This window comes from Oncorhynchus kisutch, linkage group LG17 (assembly GCF_002021735.2).
Source record: "Oncorhynchus kisutch isolate 150728-3 linkage group LG17, Okis_V2, whole genome shotgun sequence".
Lineage (NCBI taxonomy): Eukaryota > Metazoa > Chordata > Actinopteri > Salmoniformes > Salmonidae > Oncorhynchus > Oncorhynchus kisutch.
Window position 1 is genome coordinate 55166498 of NC_034190.2, and position 25083 is coordinate 55191580.

The 25083-nt window shown below is 41.3% G+C and overlaps 1 protein-coding gene across 1 annotated transcript; it reads right to left on the reverse strand.

The window, feature by feature from the left end:
- Positions 1 to 2644: 2644 nt before the first annotated feature.
- On the reverse strand, positions 2645 to 23158 carry fhad1 (forkhead-associated (FHA) phosphopeptide binding domain 1). Its single transcript, XM_031794108.1, has 21 exons — positions 23052 to 23158; positions 22541 to 22747; positions 21050 to 21317; positions 20786 to 20883; positions 18239 to 18466; positions 15208 to 15331; positions 14867 to 14997; positions 14381 to 14452; positions 14162 to 14266; positions 13736 to 13825; positions 13481 to 13567; positions 13012 to 13164; positions 12447 to 12642; positions 12074 to 12123; positions 11480 to 11578; positions 11116 to 11202; positions 10608 to 10878; positions 5320 to 5434; positions 3950 to 4056; positions 3182 to 3341; positions 2645 to 2822 (listed from the first exon to the last, which is right to left on the reverse strand). Exons 1-21 carry the CDS (start codon positions 23145 to 23147, stop codon positions 2678 to 2680), a joined length of 2889 nt encoding a protein of 962 aa, XP_031649968.1. The 5' UTR covers positions 23148 to 23158; the 3' UTR covers positions 2645 to 2677.
- Positions 23159 to 25083: the final 1925 nt, after the last annotated feature.

Genomic DNA, 25083 nt, shown 5'->3' on the forward strand with positions numbered 1-25083 from the left:
TTCGACAGCGCTACTGGCAAAATATTCTGTGGACAGATGAAACTAAAGATAAGTAGTTTGGAAGGAACACACAAAACTATGTGTGTAGAAAAAAAGGCACAGCACAGCACACCAAAACCTCATCCCAACTGTAAAGTATGGTGTAGGGAGCATCATGGTTTGGAGCTGCTTTGCTGCCTCAGGGCCTGAACAGCTTGCTATCATCGACAGAAAAATTAATTCCCAAGTTTATCAAGACATTTTGCAGGAGAATGTAAGGCTATCTGTCCGCCAATTGAAGCTCAACAGAAGTTGGGTGATGCAACAGGACAATACATACAGAATGGATTCAACAGAAGAAAATACGCCTTCTGGAGTGGCCCAGTCAGAGACCTGACCTCAACCTGATTGAGATGCTGTGGTATGACCTCAAGAGAGCAGTTCACACCAGACACCCCAAGAATATTGCTGAAATGAAACAGTTTTGTAAAGAGGAATGGTCCAAAATTCCTCCTGACCGCCGTGCAGGTCTGATCCGCAACTACAGAAAACGTTTGGATGAGGTTATTGCTGCCAAAGGAGGGTCAACCAGTTATTAAATCCAAGGGTTCACATACTTTTTCCACCCTGCACTGTGAATGTTTACACGGTGTGTTCAATAAAGACAGGAAAACGTATAATTGTTTGTGTGTTATTAGTTTAAGCAGACTGTTTGTCTATTGTTGTGAATTAGATGATCAGATCAAATTGTATGACCAATTCATGCAGAAGTCCAGGAAATGCCAAAGGGTTCACATACTTTTCCTTGCCATTGTAGGAGCACAAGCATTTCGCTACACTCGCAATAACATCTGCTAACCATGTGTATGTGACCAATAAAATTGGATTTGAATTGACTACGACAGTAGTCAGGGAGGTGTCCTTCTATGACCCCAAAGATATGACACACATCTACACCCTGTTACAATTGATCACTAGCTTTTAGATAAAGCGATTCATACACGGGTCGCGAACACTTCTCACTAAAAATGATTCATTTAGAAAAATGTAAATGTATATTTTAATCTATTATATTTCATTCTCCATTCTCTGTTATCATGGCTATACATCCACTAATATTCCTTTATACAATTAAGGTTTCAGATTTGTGTTTTTGACTCATATCAAACAATGGCACTTCTGTTAATGCGCAAATCATTTGACTGCTGGCATCTTGCAGGTTGAGAGTCTTTTTGGCTGTGCTTTATGAAAAGATTCAAGCTGTTACTAGACTATGATGTGTGATTTCTTTGTGTTGCTATGAGTGAAATCGAAGGAAATTATTTTGACTTGTCAAAAATACATAGAAATGCACCTCCATTGAGTTCAATGACTCGGTGGATGTTGACTTGAGCTCCTTTCCAGCCAAGTGTCCTTGACTGCAGATCTGTGGCTGATCGTATGAAACACACTCAGTGACACAACGCCTGTCATTGTGGTCTGTTGTGTGAGTCAGCATGTTCGAATGCATCACCTACTGACACAATGCAATGTTCCCGAACCTCACTACACTGTAGTGGGCCTATTGACTATAACACGGGTACTAAAACAAGAGTCTGAATGGCTATTTTGTAGAAGTGAGTGGGTGATTGAGTGACACACACACACACACACACACACACACACACACACACACACACACACACACACACACACACACACACACACACACACACACACACACACACACACACACACACACACACAAATACAGTTTGTGTAACAAACACAAGCCTAAATCATGTCTGGGTAGTACAAAGCTGTTGAGGCCCTCTATTTTCCATTCGGAGAGACAAACAGCAGATAAATGAGTTCCCTGGGGAACAGAGAGGAGTCGTGTCATGTTGTACTGTACTGTTGTTATGGTTTACGACAAGGTGCTGCGAGTGTGTTGTCAGGATGCGAGGCACATGCCATTAAACATAGTGATGCACAATGCCATATAATGTATCTCCTGCTTCTCCAGTGTCCTGATAGGAGGGGGAATAGGAGATGGTCTCTTCCTCTGAGTGTTGATTGTACTGAGTTAGAGGCGTGGCACCACAGCACAAGATCATTATCAGCAGAACCTGTTCAAACTGGCTTTCCTCTGAGGAAACAGAGGCACCCTCCAGCGTTTACTAAACCAGACAGCTAAATATCAGACCTATTTTTTTCACCACACATGTGTATGTGTGGTGGACCTATGATGCTGCAGATTTTTTCCATATTTTCCATATTTTTTCCATATTGTTGTGTGCCTCGTGCTTCATTTGATTCCTCTCTTACCTTCAGTTGATCAATGCGGCTGGAGAGTGCAATCCTCTTAGCCTGGTCCCAGATATGTTTGTCCTTTATAGCATAGTCAACTCCTATGGTTGTTGTCTGGCATGATAACCACCGTATGAGTCGATGAGACAGCACATACACATCTGGGACCAGGCTACAAACACCTGGTGTCCCTGGTCTAAATCTAAATCAACCAGTTCACCAAAAGCCAGGAGACAAGGCGGCCCTCGAGGACCAGAGGTGTACACCACTGGCCCTGTATTCCTAAAGTGTCTCAGAGTAGGGAGTGCAAGGATCAGGTTCCCCCTTGGGTTTACTCATTATAATCTAAAAGTCAAAGCTGATCCTAAATCAGCACTCCTACTCTGAGACTCTTTGTGAATATGGGCCTTTATGTTATTCCACTCGCCTTTGTGTGTGGTGGTATGCAGGAGACAACAGAGTAGTGGACAGGCTGGGTCTGCTCTGGGTTTGTCCTCTGTTCCTTCATCTCTCTCTCTGCCCTGAGACTCTTCTCCAGGTCCACCTGACAAAGCCTGGTAGGACACAACACATTAGATAAAATCAAATCAAATCATAAAATATACGATAGGACACAACGCATCAGCCCTTCACTACATGCTGGCTGGCTGCTTGCTATCTTAATGACCCTAAAATAGCTACTACATTACTTTGTACTTATGCCATTTCAAGGTAAATGTATATTTTTTGCAAAAATGTCATTATATCGTGGAGAAAACCATGAGAGAGTTTAAATGTATTGGCTCTTCACATTTGTACACATATGATATTACATTTGAGGATTCCACATTACAAATCCAATGTAACCGATGGGGGTTGGTAACCTCACTCCTCAGCTTTAAATGTCTCCCCCCCGCACCTACCTCAGACCTACCTCAATTCATCCCTCACTTTCTCAAACTCCTCCCCTTTCTGCTCCACGAGTTGTGACATCAGCATTAGCTTCTGAGTGAGAGTGCTCAGTTGGACCCTCTGATCGACGACCAGAGCCTTAAGCTGCTCCAACTGTAGTTTCTGCTGCTCACTGAGCTCCCCTGCAGAATATACACAGTTAAGCATTCACACACACACACACACACACACACACACACACACACACACACACAAGCACACAAAATGCGAGACTGCTATGTTAATGTGATCTGAATGTGATCTGACATGTCCAGGTAACTGCCAAAATAAAGGAAACACCAACATAAAGTGTCTTAATAGAGCGTTGGGCCACCACGAGACAGAACATAATTTGGTATTTTGTTGACGGTGAAAAATAATGTCTCAGGCGCCGCTCCAGAATCTCCCATAAGTGTTCAATTGGGTTGAGATCTGGTGACTGAGGCAGCCATGGCATTTGGTTTACATTGTTTTTAAGCTCATCAAATCATTCTGTGAACACTTGTGCCCAGTGGATGGGGGCATTGTCATTCTATGGGGGCATAGCCACGGTAGCCAATATAATTTTTTTAATTTTTTGCATTTTTATACATGACTCTAAGCATGATGGGATCTTCATTGCTTAATTAACTAAGGAACCACACCTGTGTGGAAGCACTTGCTTTCAATATTCTTTGTATCATTGTATCATTATATCATTTACATACTACCATAATATACTGAAGGGATGGATCAACATGTGAGATTGCACCTGTCATGTCTGTTATCCTGGCATTGGCTGCAGCCAGGTCACGACTCAAAGCCACGATGAGGTCACCCTGGCTACATGTTTCCAGCTGAGACTGGGCCAAGTCTGCCCTGGAGAGATGAGAACAAGGAAAACAAGAGGAGGGTATTTTAGTTATATGGAATGGTTGAACAAAAAGTCAATCTGCACACGTTTCGACCCCAAACTGGGGCTTCGTCAGTAGAATGTTCGACCATGTTTAGCCTGATTAATCCACTTACTCATAATTCCACAGCTTCACTACAGACACATGCACATGCACCCGCACGCACACACACGCAGTCCCTAACCCCTAACCCTAAACCTAACCCGTACCCTAACCCGTAGCCTAACCCTAACCTGAAAACCTAACCCTAGCTCCTAACCCTAACCATAAAACTAACCCTAGTTCCTAACCCTTAACCTAACACTAATTCTAACCTTAACCCTAAACCCCTAGAAATAGCATTTGACCGTGTGGGGACTAACAAAAAGTCCCCAGTTTGTCAAAATGTTGTTAGTTTATTATTCTTGTGGGGACTTCTGTTCCCCACAAGTATAGTTAAACACATCCACACACACACACACACACGCACACAGACACACACAGACACACACAGACTGAAACAAGGCATACTATCACCATATTTGAAAGAGATAACTGTGGTAATATGACCACCTAAATTAGCTGTAAAAAATAAGCCTGCATGATCATTAATCTAAGATTTAAAAGACACATTCTGCACTGTAGCTGTACTATACAGTGTGTTCAGAAATGGACACCAGTGACTCTCATAGGCTTATCTTTAACTGGAATGCAGTGGCACACATGGGATGGGATAAGAAGACCTCAGATTACATTTAGGAATCAGTGCCTTTGGACCTTCAGAAGTAATCCTCCGCTTGGTTTGAGACAAGAGGGTAGTTTCACAGACTGATCCCTATAAGGATCATATATATCAGAGTCATTATATAAGAAAAGCATGAGTCATGACTCACGCATATATTTCTGGCCTCATGAATTATTCATGAGGAAAGCACAGTGTGAGCATGGGGATGTTTGCTGAGTGATGACGTCACTCCTTTGTGCAAGATGGCAAGAAATACCATGGTGTGAATACACAGAGACGGCAGGTGAATGGCCTTACATTCAAACATTTGGAGGTTGCATACATTATGATTTACAATCAAAACTGTTGACGTATTGCATCAAATTTACTATAAAATGTGGTAAGGTCCCTCTAGTTAAATTTCAGTAATAGTCTGTGCCTATTGGGGAATGTTTCCACTATTTAGTCTCATCAATAATAAGGCCATCTAATAAGTTGAAAGAAAATCCCAAAAACCCTCTTTACCTGAGTGAAGTGATATTACCCTCCAGGGCTGCTACCTCTGAGGCCTGTTTAGTCTGTGTCTCCAGGGGACTGGTACTCATCACAGGCCTACTACTCTCCAGATTCCCCTCCAACGCTGTGGAGAGTTAGAAGACATTATAAAGGCTCATACATGGTTAAAACAAGTTATAAAGCATTATATCTGCACCCTGTAAATATTTAAGTATCAGATTCTCTGGATCCTTCCTGAAAAATAGACACCAGCTGGTCAGATTCAATGTTCACTTCAGCCCTTCCAGAACCACATGTACAGGATCCCCACAAGGCTCTGTCATCTTGCCGGTGCTATTCACCCTGTACACAGACGACTGTAGGAGCTCGGACCCAGAGATTACGTTCATTAAGCACTTTGATGACACAGTAATAATAGACAGGCAATCCAGAGGGGCGCCTCCAGGCTGAAATCGACAGGTTTTCACTGTAGTGTAACCAGAACTACATGGACCTCAATGCAACCAAAACCAAATACCTGGTCATCGACTTTAGAAGAGACCAACCTACCATCCCAGCGCTGGAGGTTAACGGACGCATCATTAAACAAGGGGAAGACTACAAACACCTAGGAATCATCATCAACAACGAGCTCTTCTCCAAAAGAAGCACTGAACAAATTCACTCAAAATTTCAACAACGCCTGTTCTTTCTACAGAAATTGAGGAAGTTTAATGTACACCAATCAACCCTCCAAGCATTTTATAACTTCTTAATAGAATCCATCATAGCTTTTAATGTTGTAGGGTGGTTTGGTGCTCTAGGGAACACAAGCCTGAACCCACTGAACAGGGTAATACGAATCAGTGGGAAGGTCATTGGAGCAAGCCAGGACCCCTCAGTGACATTTACAAAAAAAGAGGGAGGAAGAAGGGGGAACAAATAGCTTTTGACCTGACACACACAGGTGTAGAGCTCTCCCATACAAACTGAAGAGATCAACTTCTAGTTTTGCGCCAAAAACCGGGGAGCAACCTCTGTCTGGTGGAGTCCACAAAGCATATTGCATGTAACAAACAGTTACATGACCTACAACATAGTCAAGCAAGTTCATGTTTACGACGTTTTCGGACCACTAATCAACTATTGATTTAGAACCACGGAGAGTTACCGAGAGTAGCAAAGAAAACAGGAGCTGCCTTCACTATTCCAGCACCATTTCAATTTCAATATTTCAACATCATCAAATCACCTATGCTTATTCTAGTACAGTGGCAACTGAAAGATACCAAAACAATTTAGTCCAATCAACTTAAACTAAATAGGATGTGGCTGTCGATGGTTCTGATTTCTGTGTGTCTGTGTGCGTGCAAGTAGAAAAAACATGTTGACTCACCAATGTCTTCCTCCTCTCTTTCATGTTGACGAAACGGTCTATTTCACTTTTTTGTTGTCCTAGGCTACCTGGCTAAAAATAGCTTTAACCTCTACGGGATCGGTTCCCCCCCGCGGGACGGTTGAGCTAATGTTGGCTAATGTGATTAGCATGAGGTTGTAGGTAACAAGAACATTTCCCAGGACATATCTGATATGGGCAGAAAGCTTAAATTCTTGTTAATCTAACTGCACTGTCCAATTTACAGTAGCTATTACAGTGAAATAATATCATGCTATTGTCTGAGGAGAGTGAAAATGTATTAATAAACCAATTCAGCACAGTTGGGCAGTCTTGATACAACATTTTGAACAGAAATGCAGTGGTACATTGAATCAGTCTAAAACTGTGCACATACACTGCTGCCATCTAGTGGCCAAAATCTAAATTGTGCCTAACCTGGAATATAACATTTTGGCCTTTCTCTTGCATTTCAAAGATTAAAAAAATGGGGGAAAAACTCATGTTTTTTCTTTGTATAATCTTTTACCAGATCTAATGTGTTATATTCTCCTACATTAATTTCACATTTTCACAAACTTCAAAGTGTTTGCTTTGAAGTCCTGCTTCAAATTTTAGGCGAAAATTGAAAAAAAGGATCCAATCCTTCCTTTCATGGGCAACATTAGCCTTCTACTGTACATCTAGCTACATATTGAACATCCATCCTCTCAGGCCAGGGGCACAATGTACGAATTAATGGCTGGATCAGAATCACTGTTATAATCATTGGCCAGTACCCCTATCTCTATATCCATCCATTTAATTTAGGAAAGGGCTATTTTTTTTTTGCTAGCTAGCCAACGGAGGACAACAACACAACGAGATGCAACAATTCAAGTTGTTCCTGTCAGTGACACATGTTCTCAATGTGATTTGATAGGAGTGAAGCCAAACCAAACTGGCTTCCATTGACACTTTTTTTGGTGTGCCAGGACCCTTTACACTTGAGCTCACTCAGTTTAGCTCAACGCTGATTGGCCAAATGCTCATTGGCTTCCCCTGCATTCAATGCTACGGGCAGCAACAATGTAATGATCTTTTGGACCAGACAGAATCAGATAGATGGTCTACACATACAGAGACAGAGGGGCACTGTTTCGCTCGCTTGGATGCTTTCCGGTGAGATACATTAATTGAAGGGAAATTATTAAACACAGAGACAAAAGATAAATTATTATTTTAAAATAAATCCCGGTCAAATGTTTGGGGAAGCCTGGCTTCCCTTGGCATCCATGAATCATGAATACACACCACTGTGTGTGTCTTGTATGTACCAATTCGTCACCACACATGAAGCTCCCTCCCAGGAAATAAAAGTTATATGCATGGAATTTTGAATAGGTAAAGTGTAACACCAAGTGTAACTATGCATTAATTGAGGAAAATATGTGCTTCTAGCATTGCCCTTTAGTGTTGCATTACACGTGACTGTCATCTAGTGACATAAAATGGCACTACCTTGCATCAAGCACACTACTGTGTCCAGTGCTGTTTAATTTAGACTTGTGGGAACTGACCAACAGTGCCTTCAGAAAGTATTCATACCACTTGACTTATTCCACATTTTGTTATGTTACAGCCTGAATTCAAATTTGATTTAATGTATTATTTTCTCACCCATCTACACACAATAAACCATGATGACAGAGTGAACAAATGTTTTTAGAAATTGTAGCAAATTTATTGAAAATGAAATACAGAAATGTACATAAGTATTCACCTCCCTACAATGCTTTGTAGAAGCATGTTTGGTAGTGATTACAGCTGTGAGTCTTTCTGGGTGAGTCTCTAAGAGCTTTGCACACCTGGATTGTAAAATATTTGTATTTTCAGTGTATATTTGGTCTTGTGTTTAAGGTTATTGCCCTACTGAAAAATTCATTTGTATCCCAGTGTCTGAGGGAAAGCAGACTGAACCAGGTTTCCTATAGGATTTTGCCTGTTGCTTAGCTCTATTCCGTTTCTTTTTATCCCCCGAAACTCCCTAGTCCTTGCCGATGACAAGCATAACCATAACATGATGCAGCCACCACCATGCTTGAAAATATGAAGAGTGGTACTCAGTGATGTGTTGTATTGGATTTGCCCCAAACATAACACTTTGTATTCAGGACATGAAGTTCATTTCTTTGCCACATTTTTTGCAGTTTTACTTTAGTGCTTTTAAATTCTGTACAGTCTTCCTTCTTTTCACTCTGTGATTTAGCTAAGAATTGTGGAGTAACAGTTTTCTCCTATCACAGCCATTAAACTATGTAACTATTTTAAAGTCCCCATTGGCCTCATGGTGAAATCCCTGAGTGGTTTCCTTCCTCTATGGCAACTTAGTTAGGAAGGACGCCTGCATCTTTGTAGTGACTGGATGTATTGATACACCATCCAAAGTGTAATTAATAACTTCACCATGCTCAAAGGAACATTCAATATCTGCATAATTTTTGTATAATTAAAAAAAATTTTTTTTAACACTATTATTGCACACAGAGTGAGTCCATGTAAATTATAATGTGACTTGTTAAGCACGCTTTTACTCCTGAACTTATTTAGGCTTGCCAAAAAAAAGTGGTTGAATACTTATTAGCTTTACATTTTTATGCATTTGTAAACATTTCTAAAAACATAATTCCACTTTGACATTATGGGGTATAGTGTAGGTCAGTGACACAAAATCTCAGCTGTAACACAACAAAATGTGGAAATGTCAAAGGGTGTGAATACTTTCTGAAGGCACTATATATGAATAGGGCTAAATTGAAATGTTTCTTTCAGAAGAAATATGAAAAGCAAATGCATAACTATGACAGCAATTAAAAGGGATCCGTTTGGAGATTATGGGAAAATTATTAGACTAAAGGTGAGGACACAACAATTCACCTAACACATGACTGAATCCCAACATTACACTGGTGATTTTATGTGCATTTTTACACTTACTACATTTTACGCCGCATTTGTAGATAACGAAATCTGAAAATACTCTGGATACATTCAGTAACATGATACGAGTATTTCTGGAAAATGTGGGGTAGGTGCAACGTAAGACAAAAAAACTACTATGGGTTTGAGTGAGAGGGCTAACTGGCGTCTCCAAGTGCCCACACACCTCTCCAAAGTGTGCACAGTTCCTAAGCAATTTCAATGCACTTTTATGACTCATAGAAGAGTCTGAAATATCAGTACACTGGTAGTTGTTTCATTTGGAACACAACCCTGCCATCACACAATTACTGTCGTTGTTTACACAATCCTAAAACAGACCATTATAAATCTCAGTCTGCGTCAGGTGGGCATCAGGTTGGCATCAAGCTATTCTGTTGTCAACATCCCTAGCTAAGTTATAAAATACGATCTTACAGTGCTAGACTTTCACAGGGCAATTCAGAGAAACAGATCTTCATTTTGGTGCACATAGAAAGGATTCATGCGTGCATTCGTTCGTGTTCAGTGGCACATTTTCTTTACAACACACAAAAATAGGCTCATTCTGTTCAGAACAACCCAGGGTATGAGGCCAAGTCATCTTGTAACTGTACATCAAAACATAGTGATCCTAAACGTTGACACTGTATCTGACATGAGTTTTATGATATGGAAATGTGAAGTGCACATTTGGACTCACAGGTGTTTGGCTTGCTTGTAAGGACATAAAAAGGTATTTATTATAATCCTCAATGTCTCATCTTTCAAAATACAGTCCTCTTAATTTACAGCATTTCCCTCACTCAAGACATTTTTTGGTGCAAAAGTTTCCCAATTATTTGTTGTTAAAGATGCCCTGTATCCAGACGCCAATTCCCCCCCCCCCCCCCAGGCTTCTAGGGTTCTCCTAGAAGAACAAGACCAACCAGACAGTCCACTCCTTTGACCCCCCCCCCCTCACCTCTCAGCTGTCCAATCAGCGCTTCCCTCTCCTCCTCCAGTTCCTGGGCTCTCTGTCTGCTCTGGACACAGCGCTGCTCCAGGGCCACGATGGTGTGTGCGTGCTGCCGCACCTGCTCCCTGTACTCGGCCTCCCAGACCCTGTAGCGCTCCTTCTCCTCCTCTAAGACCCCCTTCACCTTATCCTGCCACTCCTCCTCCCTCCTGCCTGCCTCCTCCAGCCTGGTGCACCACTCGGCCTCCTGGGTCTGTGCCTCCTGCTGCAGTTTAGTCTGGGAAGCGAGAGAAACACGTAGAGAGTCGGTGGATTGTAACGTCTGTTTCCTGGTGGACACTGTGCATGCTAGTTATCAGTTTCAGGTGTTCTCCTTGTAGATGCATCTTTATGTAGCTTTATCACCGGCTATTTACAAAACAAACAGACTGATGTAACCAGCATCCACAGTGTTCTCGAAGGACCTGGACTAGGGGAAATTGGTCAAAACCATCTCAGCACCTAGGCCCCTCACCTGGGCTTGTCTGAGTGCCTCCAAGTCCTCCTTTAGCTCCTCCAACTCCTTCTTCCTGGCCTCTTCTTCATGCTGTGCCACAGTCATCTACAATTAAAGTAAGGGGACAAAAATATGTGCGTCTTTTCGTGGATGTCAACAAAGCATTGCTATTGAATCCACTTTCCCAGTCATGTACATGCATTTTTATGTCAGTTGTTAATAGATATGGAGTGTGTGTTTTTGAGTGTTTGTGTGTGTGTGTGTGTGTGTGTGTGTGTGTGTGTGTGTGTGTGTGTGTGTGTGTGTGTGTGTGTGTGTGTGTGTGTGTGTGTATAAGTGTGCGTGAGTGCCCGCAAGTATTAATGTGTGTGTGGGAGCCAACCTGCTGTCTCTGCTGCACCAGCTCCTCTCTGGTAATGCTCAGAAGCTCCTGCAGCTCTCTGGACTTTGCTTCTCTCTCCTGGAGCTCCTCCAGGTCTATCTGCACCCCAGAAAAGACACAGTGACCCTATGACAACTAAACAACCCTATCAGCCACATCATATGTGCAATCTCTCTATACATCACATTAAAATCACTGATGAGAAAATGAGGCCTTAGATAGGAAAACCTACCACTCAAACTCACTGGAAGCTTATTGATAATGAGAGTGATCTTCCTTTGGGTTACAAATACATCAATGATTATCCCATTTGTATATGGGTTTTGGGCCTATTTTCAAACAGTCTCAGAGTAGGAGTGCTGATATAAGATCAGTTGTGCCTTTTCAGAAGACATGTACGATTATACATACAGGGATATCCTGATCCCAGAGCTCTGAGATGCTTTGTGTATACAGGGCCTGGTGTCTATTCTTACTGAATATTCTTATTTGATTATCTACTCCAGTTCTGTGTATGTGGCTTACAGAGCAGAACATTCACCAACATTTTTGAGTCAGTGCAGAGCAAAGCGACAGCGCACCAATTCTACCTACCTTCAAACGCTGAAGCTCATTGACCAGTGTACTGATGCCACTCAGGACTCCTGTGGGGAAACAAAAGGATATTAGATCATATGGACCCCTTTGTGATTTTAACCCATATATGGACCATAGTATTACTCCAGTCCCCTAGTACCCATGTGTGTGTGTGTGTGTGTTAGTTAGTGCACCCTTTAATAAATATCTCTTAATTTAAGATAGGGAAACGACTTTGCATTATTCCATTACTACAGTGTTTTTCATGCCTTGTCCTGTGACTTTCCAGGAACACTGGAACACTGATTTACCACATAAATACATAATTGACTACGTAAAGAAGTACAAATACAACAGCCAAACAAAATGTAAATAGCTAGATTTAAATCACCTTCAGTGGGATGTGAAGCATCTATCCCAGCTTCCAGTAGTGCCTGGGTGGCACTCTGAAGCAGTGGGAGCTGGGTAGCCATTATGGAGAGGACTGAAGCCTTGACCCAGGCCAGAGCTGGAGACACACTCTCCTCCTGTAGTGAGGTCATGGCCTTTTCCAGTGCATTTGCCGAGCATGCCTCCTGTAATTGACTCTGTGAGTGGACAATAGACATACCAGCTGTATCTTGTTTGGTCAAGTGTGTGTGTGTGTGTGTGTGTGTGTGTGTGTGTGTGTGTGTGTGTGTGTGTGTGTGTGTGTGTGTGTGTGTGTGTGTGTGTGTGTGTGTGTGTGTGTTTGTGCTATTTAGGATGTTTGGGTGAAAGTATCAAAGCAGCATTTCTATTTGCTAGGTTTCTTGACTGTCTGGTTGAGAGTTGATTTGTGTCACATTGTAGGCTATGTGTTGCATTTACCCTCATTTGTAAGCCACTTTGGATTTGAGCATATTATAATTGACAGATACACACTGTATGACAGTATATCCAAGTGTAGGACTATTCAAATGTGAGGGAGTGAATACCTGGCAGGTCTCCAGCCTACTCTTCAGTCTCTCTGTGTCCTCTGCTGCCCCCTCCTGTTCAGTCATGAGCTCCTTCAGTTGTCCTTCCAGCTCCTCTAATTTACTCATCAGGCTCTTTCTCTCTCCTAGCAGCTCTGCCACCTGCTCTAATACCTACAAGGAGCAAAGGTCACAGGCAGTGGTTCAATTATGGATGACCACATTCCTTTGGCTAGCATAGCCGTTTAACACCCCAAGTAAATTGCGGATCTGTTTCCCCAGGTTTTTGGTCATCACAAACCATCATAGCCCAACTCAATGCTTTTCAATGAGAAAAAAATGGAATTGGAATTCCAGTTTACTTCCTTGACTGAATTGAAATGTACTCTAACCCTGCAAACCTTCACAATACGTAGCTCTCTGGTACATTTGATATACTTTTATGTTATTAGTCTCTTTTCTATACTGTCAACGAAGAGGTCCCAGTAACCTGCTGGTCTGAGAAGGCATCATGGGAAGTGGAGTCAGAGGGTTCAGTGGGTAACATCAACAGCAGCTGGTCACGAAGGTGCTCAATCTGAGACAAAATAAACAGTATTTGACTCCCTCACTTCGCGCCATTTCAGTTTAAGTCAATCATACTCATGATGTCACACTTTAATTTATATGAGGAAGGATATTTCAATTGATTTGCGTAATTATCTGGAACTATAGTTAGAGAGGCACTAGAATTCTTTGAACTTACCTGTTCTTGCACCAGATCCAGCTCAGCTTTGCTCTTCTTTTGTTGTGTGTGCCTCTCTGCCTCAGACTCTGCGAACATAGAAGCTTGCTCCTAGAGCACACCATCGTAGGAGTCAACCTAGAGCTTTGGAACTACACTGTATTCAAATTTCACAAAAACTATCCCACTAGGTCTAACTACATCATATCCTCCATATCATACATCATATAACTCAAATTTCACACTGACGCATCAACATGATATACTGAATGTGAAACTCTGAAACTCTAATCTCACGTTAGGATTTGCCTCTGTAAAAGCATCACATTTCTATACACTCTAATAAAAAAGACTTCTCAATAGAACAATAGAGGCTTCTTCTCGAAGATAGAACCCTCAAAATGCCGTAATTTTCCTAAACATAAAACCATGACATGAAGTTCTAACCCCAATCTTCTTCTCCAGTCTGTTTTTTAGCAAGTCCCTCTCTGTTGTTTGGAGCTCCAGGAGCCTCTGCTTATCCCTCAAAGCAACCTCCAGCCTCTCAAAGCTCTGCAGATAACACGAGAGAATGAAACAGGGAGGTATGGAGTGAAACAGGGAGGCATGCGTTCTTTATCTATTTACGTTGAAGAGTCAGACATGGTCAGAGAAATGGATATCTACCTTCTTCAGTGTCATCACCTCATTTTCATGGTTGAGTAACTCATCCTGGTGCTTCTTGCTCATTTTGGAGAACTGGGGGACAGAAAGACAAGAGAGAGGAGAGAGAAAAGCTGAAATGAGCTACAAAGGGCAAGTGGTTGATAGGAAAAGTGGTCGACAGGAAACCTTGAGGCAGATGAATGTCTGTGGCTTAAATATGGCAGATAGAACAGCAACACCTGCATAGCTACAGCACAGTATTTCTCAGTTCAAGTAGTTGGGCCTCACAAAAGATTCTGGTTTCGACACTAAATCATCTCTGCAATCATTCTCAAAGGACATGGATATCATTCAGCCGTAGTAAAGTCTTCAAATAAAATAATTTTAGTCTATAAAAGTTATTACATTTAATTACTTTATTAAAGTCAAAGGAAAATGAAGAATCTGGACAGAAAGAACTGATTATATGACTAGATTCTGAGAAATATATTCAAAAACAATGGAGACCTTGGTGGCAGTAGCCCCCAGTTGGATGTCCTTGTGTCGGATGTCCTGCCGGAGTCTGTCTACCTCAGACGCCAGTTTCAGAGCCTGCTTCTCCCTCGAACTCAGGTCTCTCTGTAAGCTTCTTACCAGACCTAAATGGATACCATGTAGTCAGACTGACACTGAAATCCATGGGCACACAGGCATGCATGCACATGCCACAAGTACACACACACACACACACACACACACACACACACACACACACACACACACACACACACACACACACACACACACACACACACACACACACACACACACACACACACACACACACACACACACACACACACACAAACCTGAGGCAGTGCTGCTTTCCCTCTTCAGTCTCTCCATCTGACCTCTTAGATTGGAAATCTTTAGGTCTCGCTCGGTGACCGAATGCCTAAACACCTCACTGGAGCCCCTCTGCAGCTCTACCATCTTAACAAAGTATAGGTTATAATCAAACAGACAGTCACTATTACAAACTCTCTATACATCAATGATAACATTGAGGGGAAACTATTTTAGAATGGCACTTTAAGAGACTCCCAGAAACAAAACAAAAATAATGGACATTGTCTGGTGTTTGGGGCGGGTACAGAGTTTGAAAATAAACTGCAAAAGGAACATTATTTCCTCGAGACAGAGAGAGATTTTTAAAGTGAGAATTTGACAGAAAATGCCACAAATCTCTCTAATTCAGATACCAGGATACCGTCCGTCTGTCTGGGACATGGGCTCAGGGAGAGAGTGGAAGGGTCAGAGAGAAGGACATCACTCAACATGGTCACAGCGATGGGCACGAGAGCAGGGCCATTGAGATCGAGATTGCAAGCCCGAAAGACTGAAGCTACGGATACCACCTACAAACATACGAGCGGCCAGACCACCACCACCCCTGACATCTAGACTGAGCTGACGGATCTGAGAGACATTGTGCACAACATGGGAGCCCTCGTGGTGGAACAGAAGACTGAATTGCAATGCCAAAAAACAAAGTAGACAACCTAGAGAGAGAAAATGCAGGTAATGTCAGAAAATACCCCATTATGATCAATGTGAAAGAAATTATTTATGTAAATTGCACTTCCAAGATTGTTAAGAGATACCAATAGTAATATGTATATTGATAGTTTAGACTGTTGAATGAACTGATATTCCTGTCCTTTCATGTTATTTCAGACCAGAGTGACAGCCAGTGAGAGTGACAGCCAGTGAGAGTGACAGCCAGTGAGAGTGGGAACACAGGCAATAAAAAGAGGACATTGATACAATAATACTATATTATTTTTGAACTGACACAAGCCTTCAGGTCCCAGTCAAAGTCATCACAACATGAGCGGTTTAACTCAATTAAAGTGTCTGTTACCACAGCTTTGGAGGCCAGACTGAGTGTCAGCGAGAAGGAGGTGGAAGAACTGAAGAGAGAGAATGTAGGTGACGAAAAGAATGACACGCAGCAGCCAAAAGCACAAATGTTAGTTTAGGCCGACTCAATAGGTTGATATTCATTCAGTACAATGCACCATTTTGTAGAACTAATATTGAATCCCCTTTTAATTACAGTTCAAATTAGCCACTTGATGATTGAGTGATGCTGATCCAATATCAAGACGTGAATATCCCGTCAAAATGAGATAGCCTTCCAACGCATTGTCCTTGCTGTTAGTGGATCATTCCACGAACAGAGTACATTTTGGGGAGTGTAACTTGGTCAAAAATAAACTATTCATTTCACCTCCTTTTAACATTCCGTCACAAAGAGCACATGTTCAACTTCATAAAGAACATGTTCTCCCATCTCAAGGTGTAAAAGAATAGCTATAGTAATAGCTATAGTAATGCCATTAAAGTAGCAGGGTTGACAGTAACAGGGCTATGTTTTGGGCATAGAATAGTTTGCTTGTTTTAAACGGTAAAACTTAAAACTGTATCAGTGTGTTTTAGCCTTGGAGGCCAGACTGAGTGCCAGTGAGAGGGGAGTGGAAGAGCTGAAGAGAGAGAATGCAGGTAAACAGCAGGGTTGGGGTCAGTTAGGAATTTCCTAATTTAATTAAATTCATCCCAACTCAAAGACATCCCAATTCAAAGAAATTCAACAGAGACATGAAATGTGAAAGTCTCATTACTTTGACCCACTGGGCACAGACAACATTTATTTTTAGTCTAGTTTTGATTTACATTTGGTTGAATTGTCAATTAACGTGAATTCAATGTCAAATCAACAAAACATTTCACCATGTCATTGGATGTATGTTAAAAGCTGGGTAAAAAAATATGAAACTATTTTACGTTGATTGCTTCTTTCAAATCCAGTCAGTTTTCCACACTGATTCAACATCATTACATTGAATTGTTTGGTTGAAAATACAAAGATACAGGTGTCCTTCCTAACTCAGTTACCAGAGAGGAAAGAAAGAGTTTAATGTATGTTGATTGGAGAAAACTGAGGATGGATCCACATTGTAGTTTCTCCACAATACTAACCTAATTGACAAAGTGAAAAAAAGGAAGCCTGTACACAATAAAAATTATTCAAAAAATATGCATCCTGTTTGCAACAAGGCACTAAAGTAATACTGCAAAATATTTGGCAAAGCAATTCACTTTTGTCCTGAATACAAAGTGTTATGTTTGGGGCAAATACAATACACCATATTACTAATGTTCAAGCATAGTGGTGGCTGCATCATGTTATGGGTATGCTAATCGTTAAGGATGAGGGATTTTTTCAGGATAAAAAGAGACAGAATAGAGCAAAACACAGGAAAATCCTAAAGGAAAACCTGGTTCAGTCTGCTTTCCACCAGACACTGGGAGATGAATTCACACTTCAGCAGGACAATAACCTAAATCACAAGGCCAAATCTACATTGGAGTTGCTTACCACGAAGACAGTAAATGTTCCTGACTGGCCGAGTTACAGTTTCTTACTTAAATCTAGTTGGAAATATGTCAAGACCTGAAAATGGTTGTCTTGCAATAATCAACAACCAATTTCACAGAGCTTGAAGAATATTGAAAATAATAATGAGAAAACATTGCACAATCCAGGTGTGGAATGCTCTTCGAGACTTAGCCAGAAAGCTGTAATTGCTGCCATCGGTGCTTCTACAAAGCATTTACTCAGGGGTGTGAAAACTTATGTAAATAAGATATTTCTGTATTTCATTTTTAATACATTTGCAAATATGTCTAAAAACATGCTTTCACTTTTTCATTATGGGGTATTTTGTGTAGATGGGTGAGAAAAAAAAAATATTTGATCCATTTTGAATTCAGGCTGAAACACAGCAAAATGTGGAATAAGCCAAGGCATCTGAATACTTTCTGAAGGCACTGTACCTGCTCCTTCATCCTTTGGATCTGCTCCCTCTTGTTATTGATGTCCCTCTCCAGACTGAGCAGCCTGTGTTTGATCTCCTGGTCGGTCTGCTGGCTCTGGGTCAGCTGGTGTCTCAGAGCTGACACCTCATCCCTCAGCCCTGCAATCACCCTGTCCTTCCTCTGGGACTCACTCTCAAACACAGCCAGCCTGCTGATCTCGTCTCCTATCCGCAGCAGCCTCTCCTCCTAGCCAGAGCACAGGGAAAAAAATATTTGCTAGTGGGTAACCTGCTCTGGGTGTATGTTCTTAACTTTTTATTTTACATAATGTCTCCACCATAATTTCCTATGACCGATTTGGATGAAGACTTCTACTTTAACAAGTCAGCAGCTCTGGACATTCTGCTTCCTCCAGATCAGGCCCTAAGAGGAAGCAGCGGCGAGAAAGAGACAGGTATGGTAGCCTCCTAACGTGATTACGTCGACCAACAAATATACCACAATTTCCCCTGTTCTTTTGGCGAGAACCAACTGGATGAACTCCATTCGAGACTATCCTATCAACGGGACCTGAAGAACTGTAATATGCTATGTTTCTCTGAGTCTTGGCTGAACAAGGACATACACTCACCGGCAAGTTTATTAGGTACACCCATCAAGTATTGGGTTGGACCCCCCTTTGCCTCCAGAACAGCTTGAATTATTTGGGGTGTGGACGTCGGACACGTTCCACAGGGATTTTGGTCTATGCTGATGCAATGGCCTCATGCAGTTGCTGCAGATTGGACAATGGTACACCACTGCCACCAGTGGTGTAAAGTACTTAAGTAAAAATACTTTAAAGTACTACTTAAGTATCTGTACTTTACTTTACTATTTATATTTTTGACAACTTTTACTTTTACTCCACTACATTCCAAAATAAAATAATATACTTTTTACTCCTGACACCCAAAAGTACTCGTTACATTTTGAATGCTTAGCAGGACAAGAAAATGGTCTAATTCACACACTTATCAAGAGAACATCCCTGATCTGGCAGACTCACTAAACACAAATGCTTAGTTTGTAAATGATGTCTGACTGTTGAACTGTGCCCCTGGCTTTTCATAAATAAATAAATAAAGAAGAAAATCATGCAGTCTGGGTTGCTTAATATAAGGAATTTGAAATATTTTACTTTTACTTTTGATACTTAAGTATATTTTAGTGATTACATTTACTTTTGATACTTAGGTATATTTAAAACGAAATACTTTTAGACATTTACTCATGTAGTATTTTGCTGGGTGACTTTCGCTTTTACTTGAGTCATTTTCTTTTAAGTTATCTTTACTTTTACTCAAGTATGACAATTGGTTACGTTTTCCACCACTGACCGCAACCAGGCAGGATGGGTCCATGGACTCATGCTGCTTATGCCAAATTCTGACTCTGCCATCAGCATGTTGCAACAGCGACTGGGATTCTTCAGACCAGGCAATGCTTTTCCATTCCTCAATTGTCCAGTGTTGGTGATTGCATGCCCACTGGAGCCATTTGTTTTTAGCTGATATGAGTGGAACACAATGTGGTCGTCTGCTGCAATAGCCCATCCGTGACAAGAATCGATGAGTTGTGTGTTCCGAGAGGCCGTTCGGCACACCACTGCTGTACTGTGCCGTTATTTGTCTGTTTGTGGCCTGCTTGTTGCACGATTCTTGCCATTCTCATTCGATATCTCTCATTAATCAAATAACATTTAGCTCAGACACCCCACAAGAAATGCCATCAGGGGTCTCTTCACAGTCCCCAAGTCCAAAATGAATTCACGGCAACACAGTTTTATACAGAGCCATAATCTTATGGAACTCCCTTCCATCTCCAATCACTCAAGCCAACAGCAAAGTCATAGACTGTTCTCTCTGCTACAGCACGGCAAGTGATAAAGATGTACCAAGTCTGGAACCAACAGGACCCTGAACAGCCCCCAAGCCATAAATCTGCTAAATAGTTAACCAAATCGCTACCTGGATTATCTGCATTGACCCCCCCCCCCCCCCCCCGCACTAACTATTTTTACTCATCACATACGCTGTTGCAGCTGCTTATTATCTATCCTGTTGCCTAGTCACTTTACCCCTATCTATATGTACATATCTACTTCCATTACCTCGTACCCCAACACATCGACTTGACCCCAGCACATCGACCTGTGTATATAGCCACGTTGTCGTTACTCATTGTGTATTTATTCCTTGTTATCTTTCTATAATTTTTCCATTTTCCTCTCTGTATTTTACTGATAGTCTACACTTGTTGTTTACAAAGCATGTGACAAATAACATTTGAATTGATTTTGTTAGTCTTCTGTTGGGAGAGTTATTCAACATTTTTTGGTACAAGGCAAACAGGGAAGGGACTGGATAAATGTAAAGCAGAGACACATTTCTATTTTCACTGGGGGAACAAAGGCATGGGTGCACTTCCAGATTGGTATTTTATATAGCGGTTACACAATCACAAGACCACCACAAGACCACCAAAAAGACTACCAATAAGACCACTAACAAGACAGATTCCCACCTTCTCCTGTAAGAGGTGCTGCATGGTCTGAGAACTTTCAGATGCTATTGCTCCGGTTCTCTGAGGGGGCCCGCTTCCTGTGTGTCCAGTCCAACTTCCTGCAAAAACCAAGAGTCTCATGTACAAGTGATGCATTTAAACAGAGGTTTGTTCAATAAGGCATACTGTTCGCAAACATTAGCTAGTATACAGTAGCTAACATGGCATCAAATGATTAGACCATGTACGTTGTGTACACAGTGAGACACAGTATAATTCAGCCACCTGGTCTTCGTGAGGATGTCCCTTGTTGTTGGGAGGGGATGCTCTGCCCAGTCCGTTTAGTCCCAGCACTGGCTGGTCGAGCCCGGCTAGGGGGATGAGGGGTGACAGATGATTGCCCCCATACCCACGCAACAGGGGCAGAAGTATTGCCAGGTAGGAGAGGGAGCTGGGAGGTGGGGGAGGAGGGAGACTGGGCAAGGGGGGGCTCTTCTATCAGCTGCAGGGAGTTCTGATTGGCTGTCCAGATGCTTTTGGGAGGGCAGGGGAGCTGGAGAGAGATAGAGAGATACATAGAGGCACTTACAACACCTCAACACCAATGAGGACATGCAGCTTAACAACAGATTAACACCACTGACCAAATATATAGCGAATAATGATAGGTTCCCTCCTGTTGTGTTCGTTTCATGTTAATTAATTCTGTGTTCCCGGTCCAAAATGACCACCCCATTATTGCTGATTATAAATCAATAACAATACATATATTATCACCTAATGTTGTGTTAGATCTTTATATCAACTTAAGTTCTTGTGAACATTACTATTAGCTATTTATGGCCTGTAGGCTTCATTGACCTGAGCTCATACAACTCGTTTTTGAGTAAAAGAAAGCATAATGTATGGATTATTTTGACTATAACAAATACTCAGGTGAAACATATTGTGTTATTTATCACAGACTAATTTGTGTCAAAGTTTAATAAGGACTCTCTCCTTCTCACCAGTGTCACGATCAAATATATGATCAAGAGCCTCACATACAGTATATCATTTGGCCATTGTGCTGCCACAGAATGAATTGTGAACGAGGCCCCAAAAAAGCTTTATGTACCAGAGTTGCGAGAAAAGTTCTATATATTATTGAAACAATGTTGCGATTGTTTGTGAGAATGCCAACAGGTGCGGTTCCCGTGGGGGTTGCGATGGAAGCCAACAGGGGGAGTGAGGTGTGTGTGTGTGTGTGTGTGTGCGCGCTCACACACACATGCATGTGGGGGTCTGGGAGAGGAAGTGTGTCCATCTGATGAACGGGCATGTGCCTGAACTCAATTGTATACGCTAATTGTAGTCTCACCCATTCATTTCTAATGACCGGTCATTTTTGACCGGGAACACCACAGGTGTACCAAAGATAAATAAAACGCGCAGAATTGAATGAAAACCATCCAAATGTATTTTGTGTGTTCAGATGCCCTGTGTGGACAAAGTCATGGAACCTTATGACAATCAGATTAAATTAACTACATTTTTCAGAGAGAAAACGTGTAAATTGGTCCAATTCGACCGGAACACAGCAGGAGGGTTAAAGCAAGCAAAGAGTGGATAACTTCTTACTGCTACATTGGGAGATATCTAGTACATTAGACAGTATGGCCTACATGCCAGACAGTTGTAAATGTGAACTTGTTCTCAACTGGCCTACTTGGTTAAATAAAGGTGAAAAAATAATGTAAAAATAAAAATATGCACTACAGACTACATAAATCATACCATAGATGGGCTTTCCACAGCTAGCTGGTAGGTGGAGCCTCCATAGCCAAAGTGCAGTTCATCGCCTGGGGTTAGACGCACGGCTGCATTGTGGATACGACAGTCGTTGACATATGTACCATGGGCAGAGTTCAGGTCACTCAGCACAAAGCATGGCTCTGATTTGCTCCATTCGATCAGGGCGTGATGCTCCTCAACTCCTCCATTCTGTCAATAATGAGCATAACTCGGTACAGAAGATCACATTTAAATATTGATAAAGCCAGCACAGGTATTCCAATACCAAGATAAGGACATCTTTACTGTATTGCTCAGTTCTATATTCTTCAATACAGATTACTATTATTATTATTATTATTATTATTACCATCATCTATCTAGTTTTGGCTGATAGGTGTGTGTACCGGTAGCCTATCGTTATATTAAAGAAAATAATAGCATTGTTACCATTTTATCTTTATGTACAGACTTGCAGAATTTGCAGTTTGAGGATGCAGCATCATGATCTTACCTGTAAACATAAATCGCAATCCCTATGTGTTCCTACTGTAGTGGTTTCGGCCTGGAGTTTAAATACCCACCCCGTTGTTTTCAGGTAACCCCTCATATCCACCTGTAAAGCATTACCAAATAAATAATCTTATCATATATGCACGTAATTGCTCCCTAAAAAATTGACATGAGACGTGTCAGCAACTTCAACTTGCCAATGGCACATTATGCTTGATAAGTACTACGACTGCTTAAGTTGAGTTCGTTTTAAGATATCATTTGAATGAATGGTACATTAACATGTTACAATATATATTATTCTCTCATACATTAAAGAGACAAACACGTTTTTGAGGCGTTTTTACAATAAAGTGTAAAGGTTTAAATGGAGTCCACCCAAAACAGTTCTATCCAACTTCAGAAAATATATGATTTTTGGACAACATTTTTACTTTCCTTAAAACGAGGCAGACAATCCGAAATGTATCCAATTCATTCAACAGCAGAGAGAAAAAAACATTGTAGCCTACAGGTTTGTATATGGAAATCAGCTTGACTTCGGATTGTATATCAGCGCCATGGAAACTATACTAGACTCCACCCTTGGTGTATTTAACCGTTTGTTGCATCTGACGGGTGACTTCCGGGAATCTTTAGTCCATGGAAAAAAAGGATTTGCTGGAAATCATGTGGTTCATACGTCGATAATTTCTGGAGAAATTTCTGGAGTAAAATGGTTGACAAAATCAATATTTGATAAATAAAGTAATACATATTTTATACAAATACTGTAACATGAATCAAGAATATACATATTAGCTCAGTATGATTTATAATACATATTTAAAAGTACATACTCTCTGTTGTTATCATCTATGCATAGTCACTTTAATAACGCTGCCTACATGTACATATTACCTCAACTAACCGGTGCCCCCGCACATTGACTCCGTACCTGTACTCCCCTGTACATATTTGACTTTGAGTTTATTTTATTTTTACAGGGACAGTGCACATTTATCAACGTTTCAGTAAAAGTGCCGGTTTTAGCCAGCCGGCTAATTTTCAACTGCAGTCCCTGGGCAGGTTATTAAAAACAATTACAATGTAGACAATTATTGAGCAGTGAGCACACGCAGAGCAACATAGGACAAGCAAGACATAGCATACAGACAGAGCAACATAGAACAAAAAGCAGCAAGACAAAATTCATAAAAGCAACAAAGTGTTTCTACACCTCACAAGCTACAGACAACAGACAACATAGAAAGCGGCAACACACAGCTAGGGATTATGATCACACATCTGATTGACCTTTAGCCATATATTCATACATTTTGTGAAAGTGTGATAAGTGATGCAGGTATGTGTCTCTGATGGCAGTGTATTCCAGACATGGGAAGCTCTCACAGAGAAAGCGGATTTACTAAAGGTGCTTTTCCTTAAGGGAACTGTACAGTCACCTCTCATGGCAGACCTTGTGGATCTGCTGCCATATGTTTGGGTTTTCTGTTTAACAAAAGTACTGAGTGGAGGGGGAGCCAGGCCATTTAGGATCTTGAATACAAGACATGCGTCGGTGTATTGCACAAGATTTTCCCAACTCAGGAGCTCATGCTTTCTGAGGATGTAACAGTGATGATGGCTATTGGGCTTCCTATCAAGCACTTTGAGAGCCTGTTTGTAGACAGCCTGAATAGGTTTTAATGTTGTACAGCAAGCTTGGGCCCAACTAGTCAAGCAGTATGTTTAGTGGGGGAGTATCATAGATTTGAAGTACAGTTTTGCTACCTCTGTAGTCAAAATTTTTGTATAAATCATAAATTAGCTAGGTTGAACTTGGTTATCTGAATGACCTTTTTCACATGCTTTTTAAAAGAGAGGTTGGAATAAAGTTTATAGTCTCGCTATTGTTATTTTACTGCTGCTCTTTAATTACTTGTTACTTTTATTTATTTGTCTTATCCGTATATTTTTTAACTGCATTGTTGGTTAGGGGCTCGTAAGTAAGCATTTCACTGTAAGGTCTACTACACCTGTTCTATTCGGGC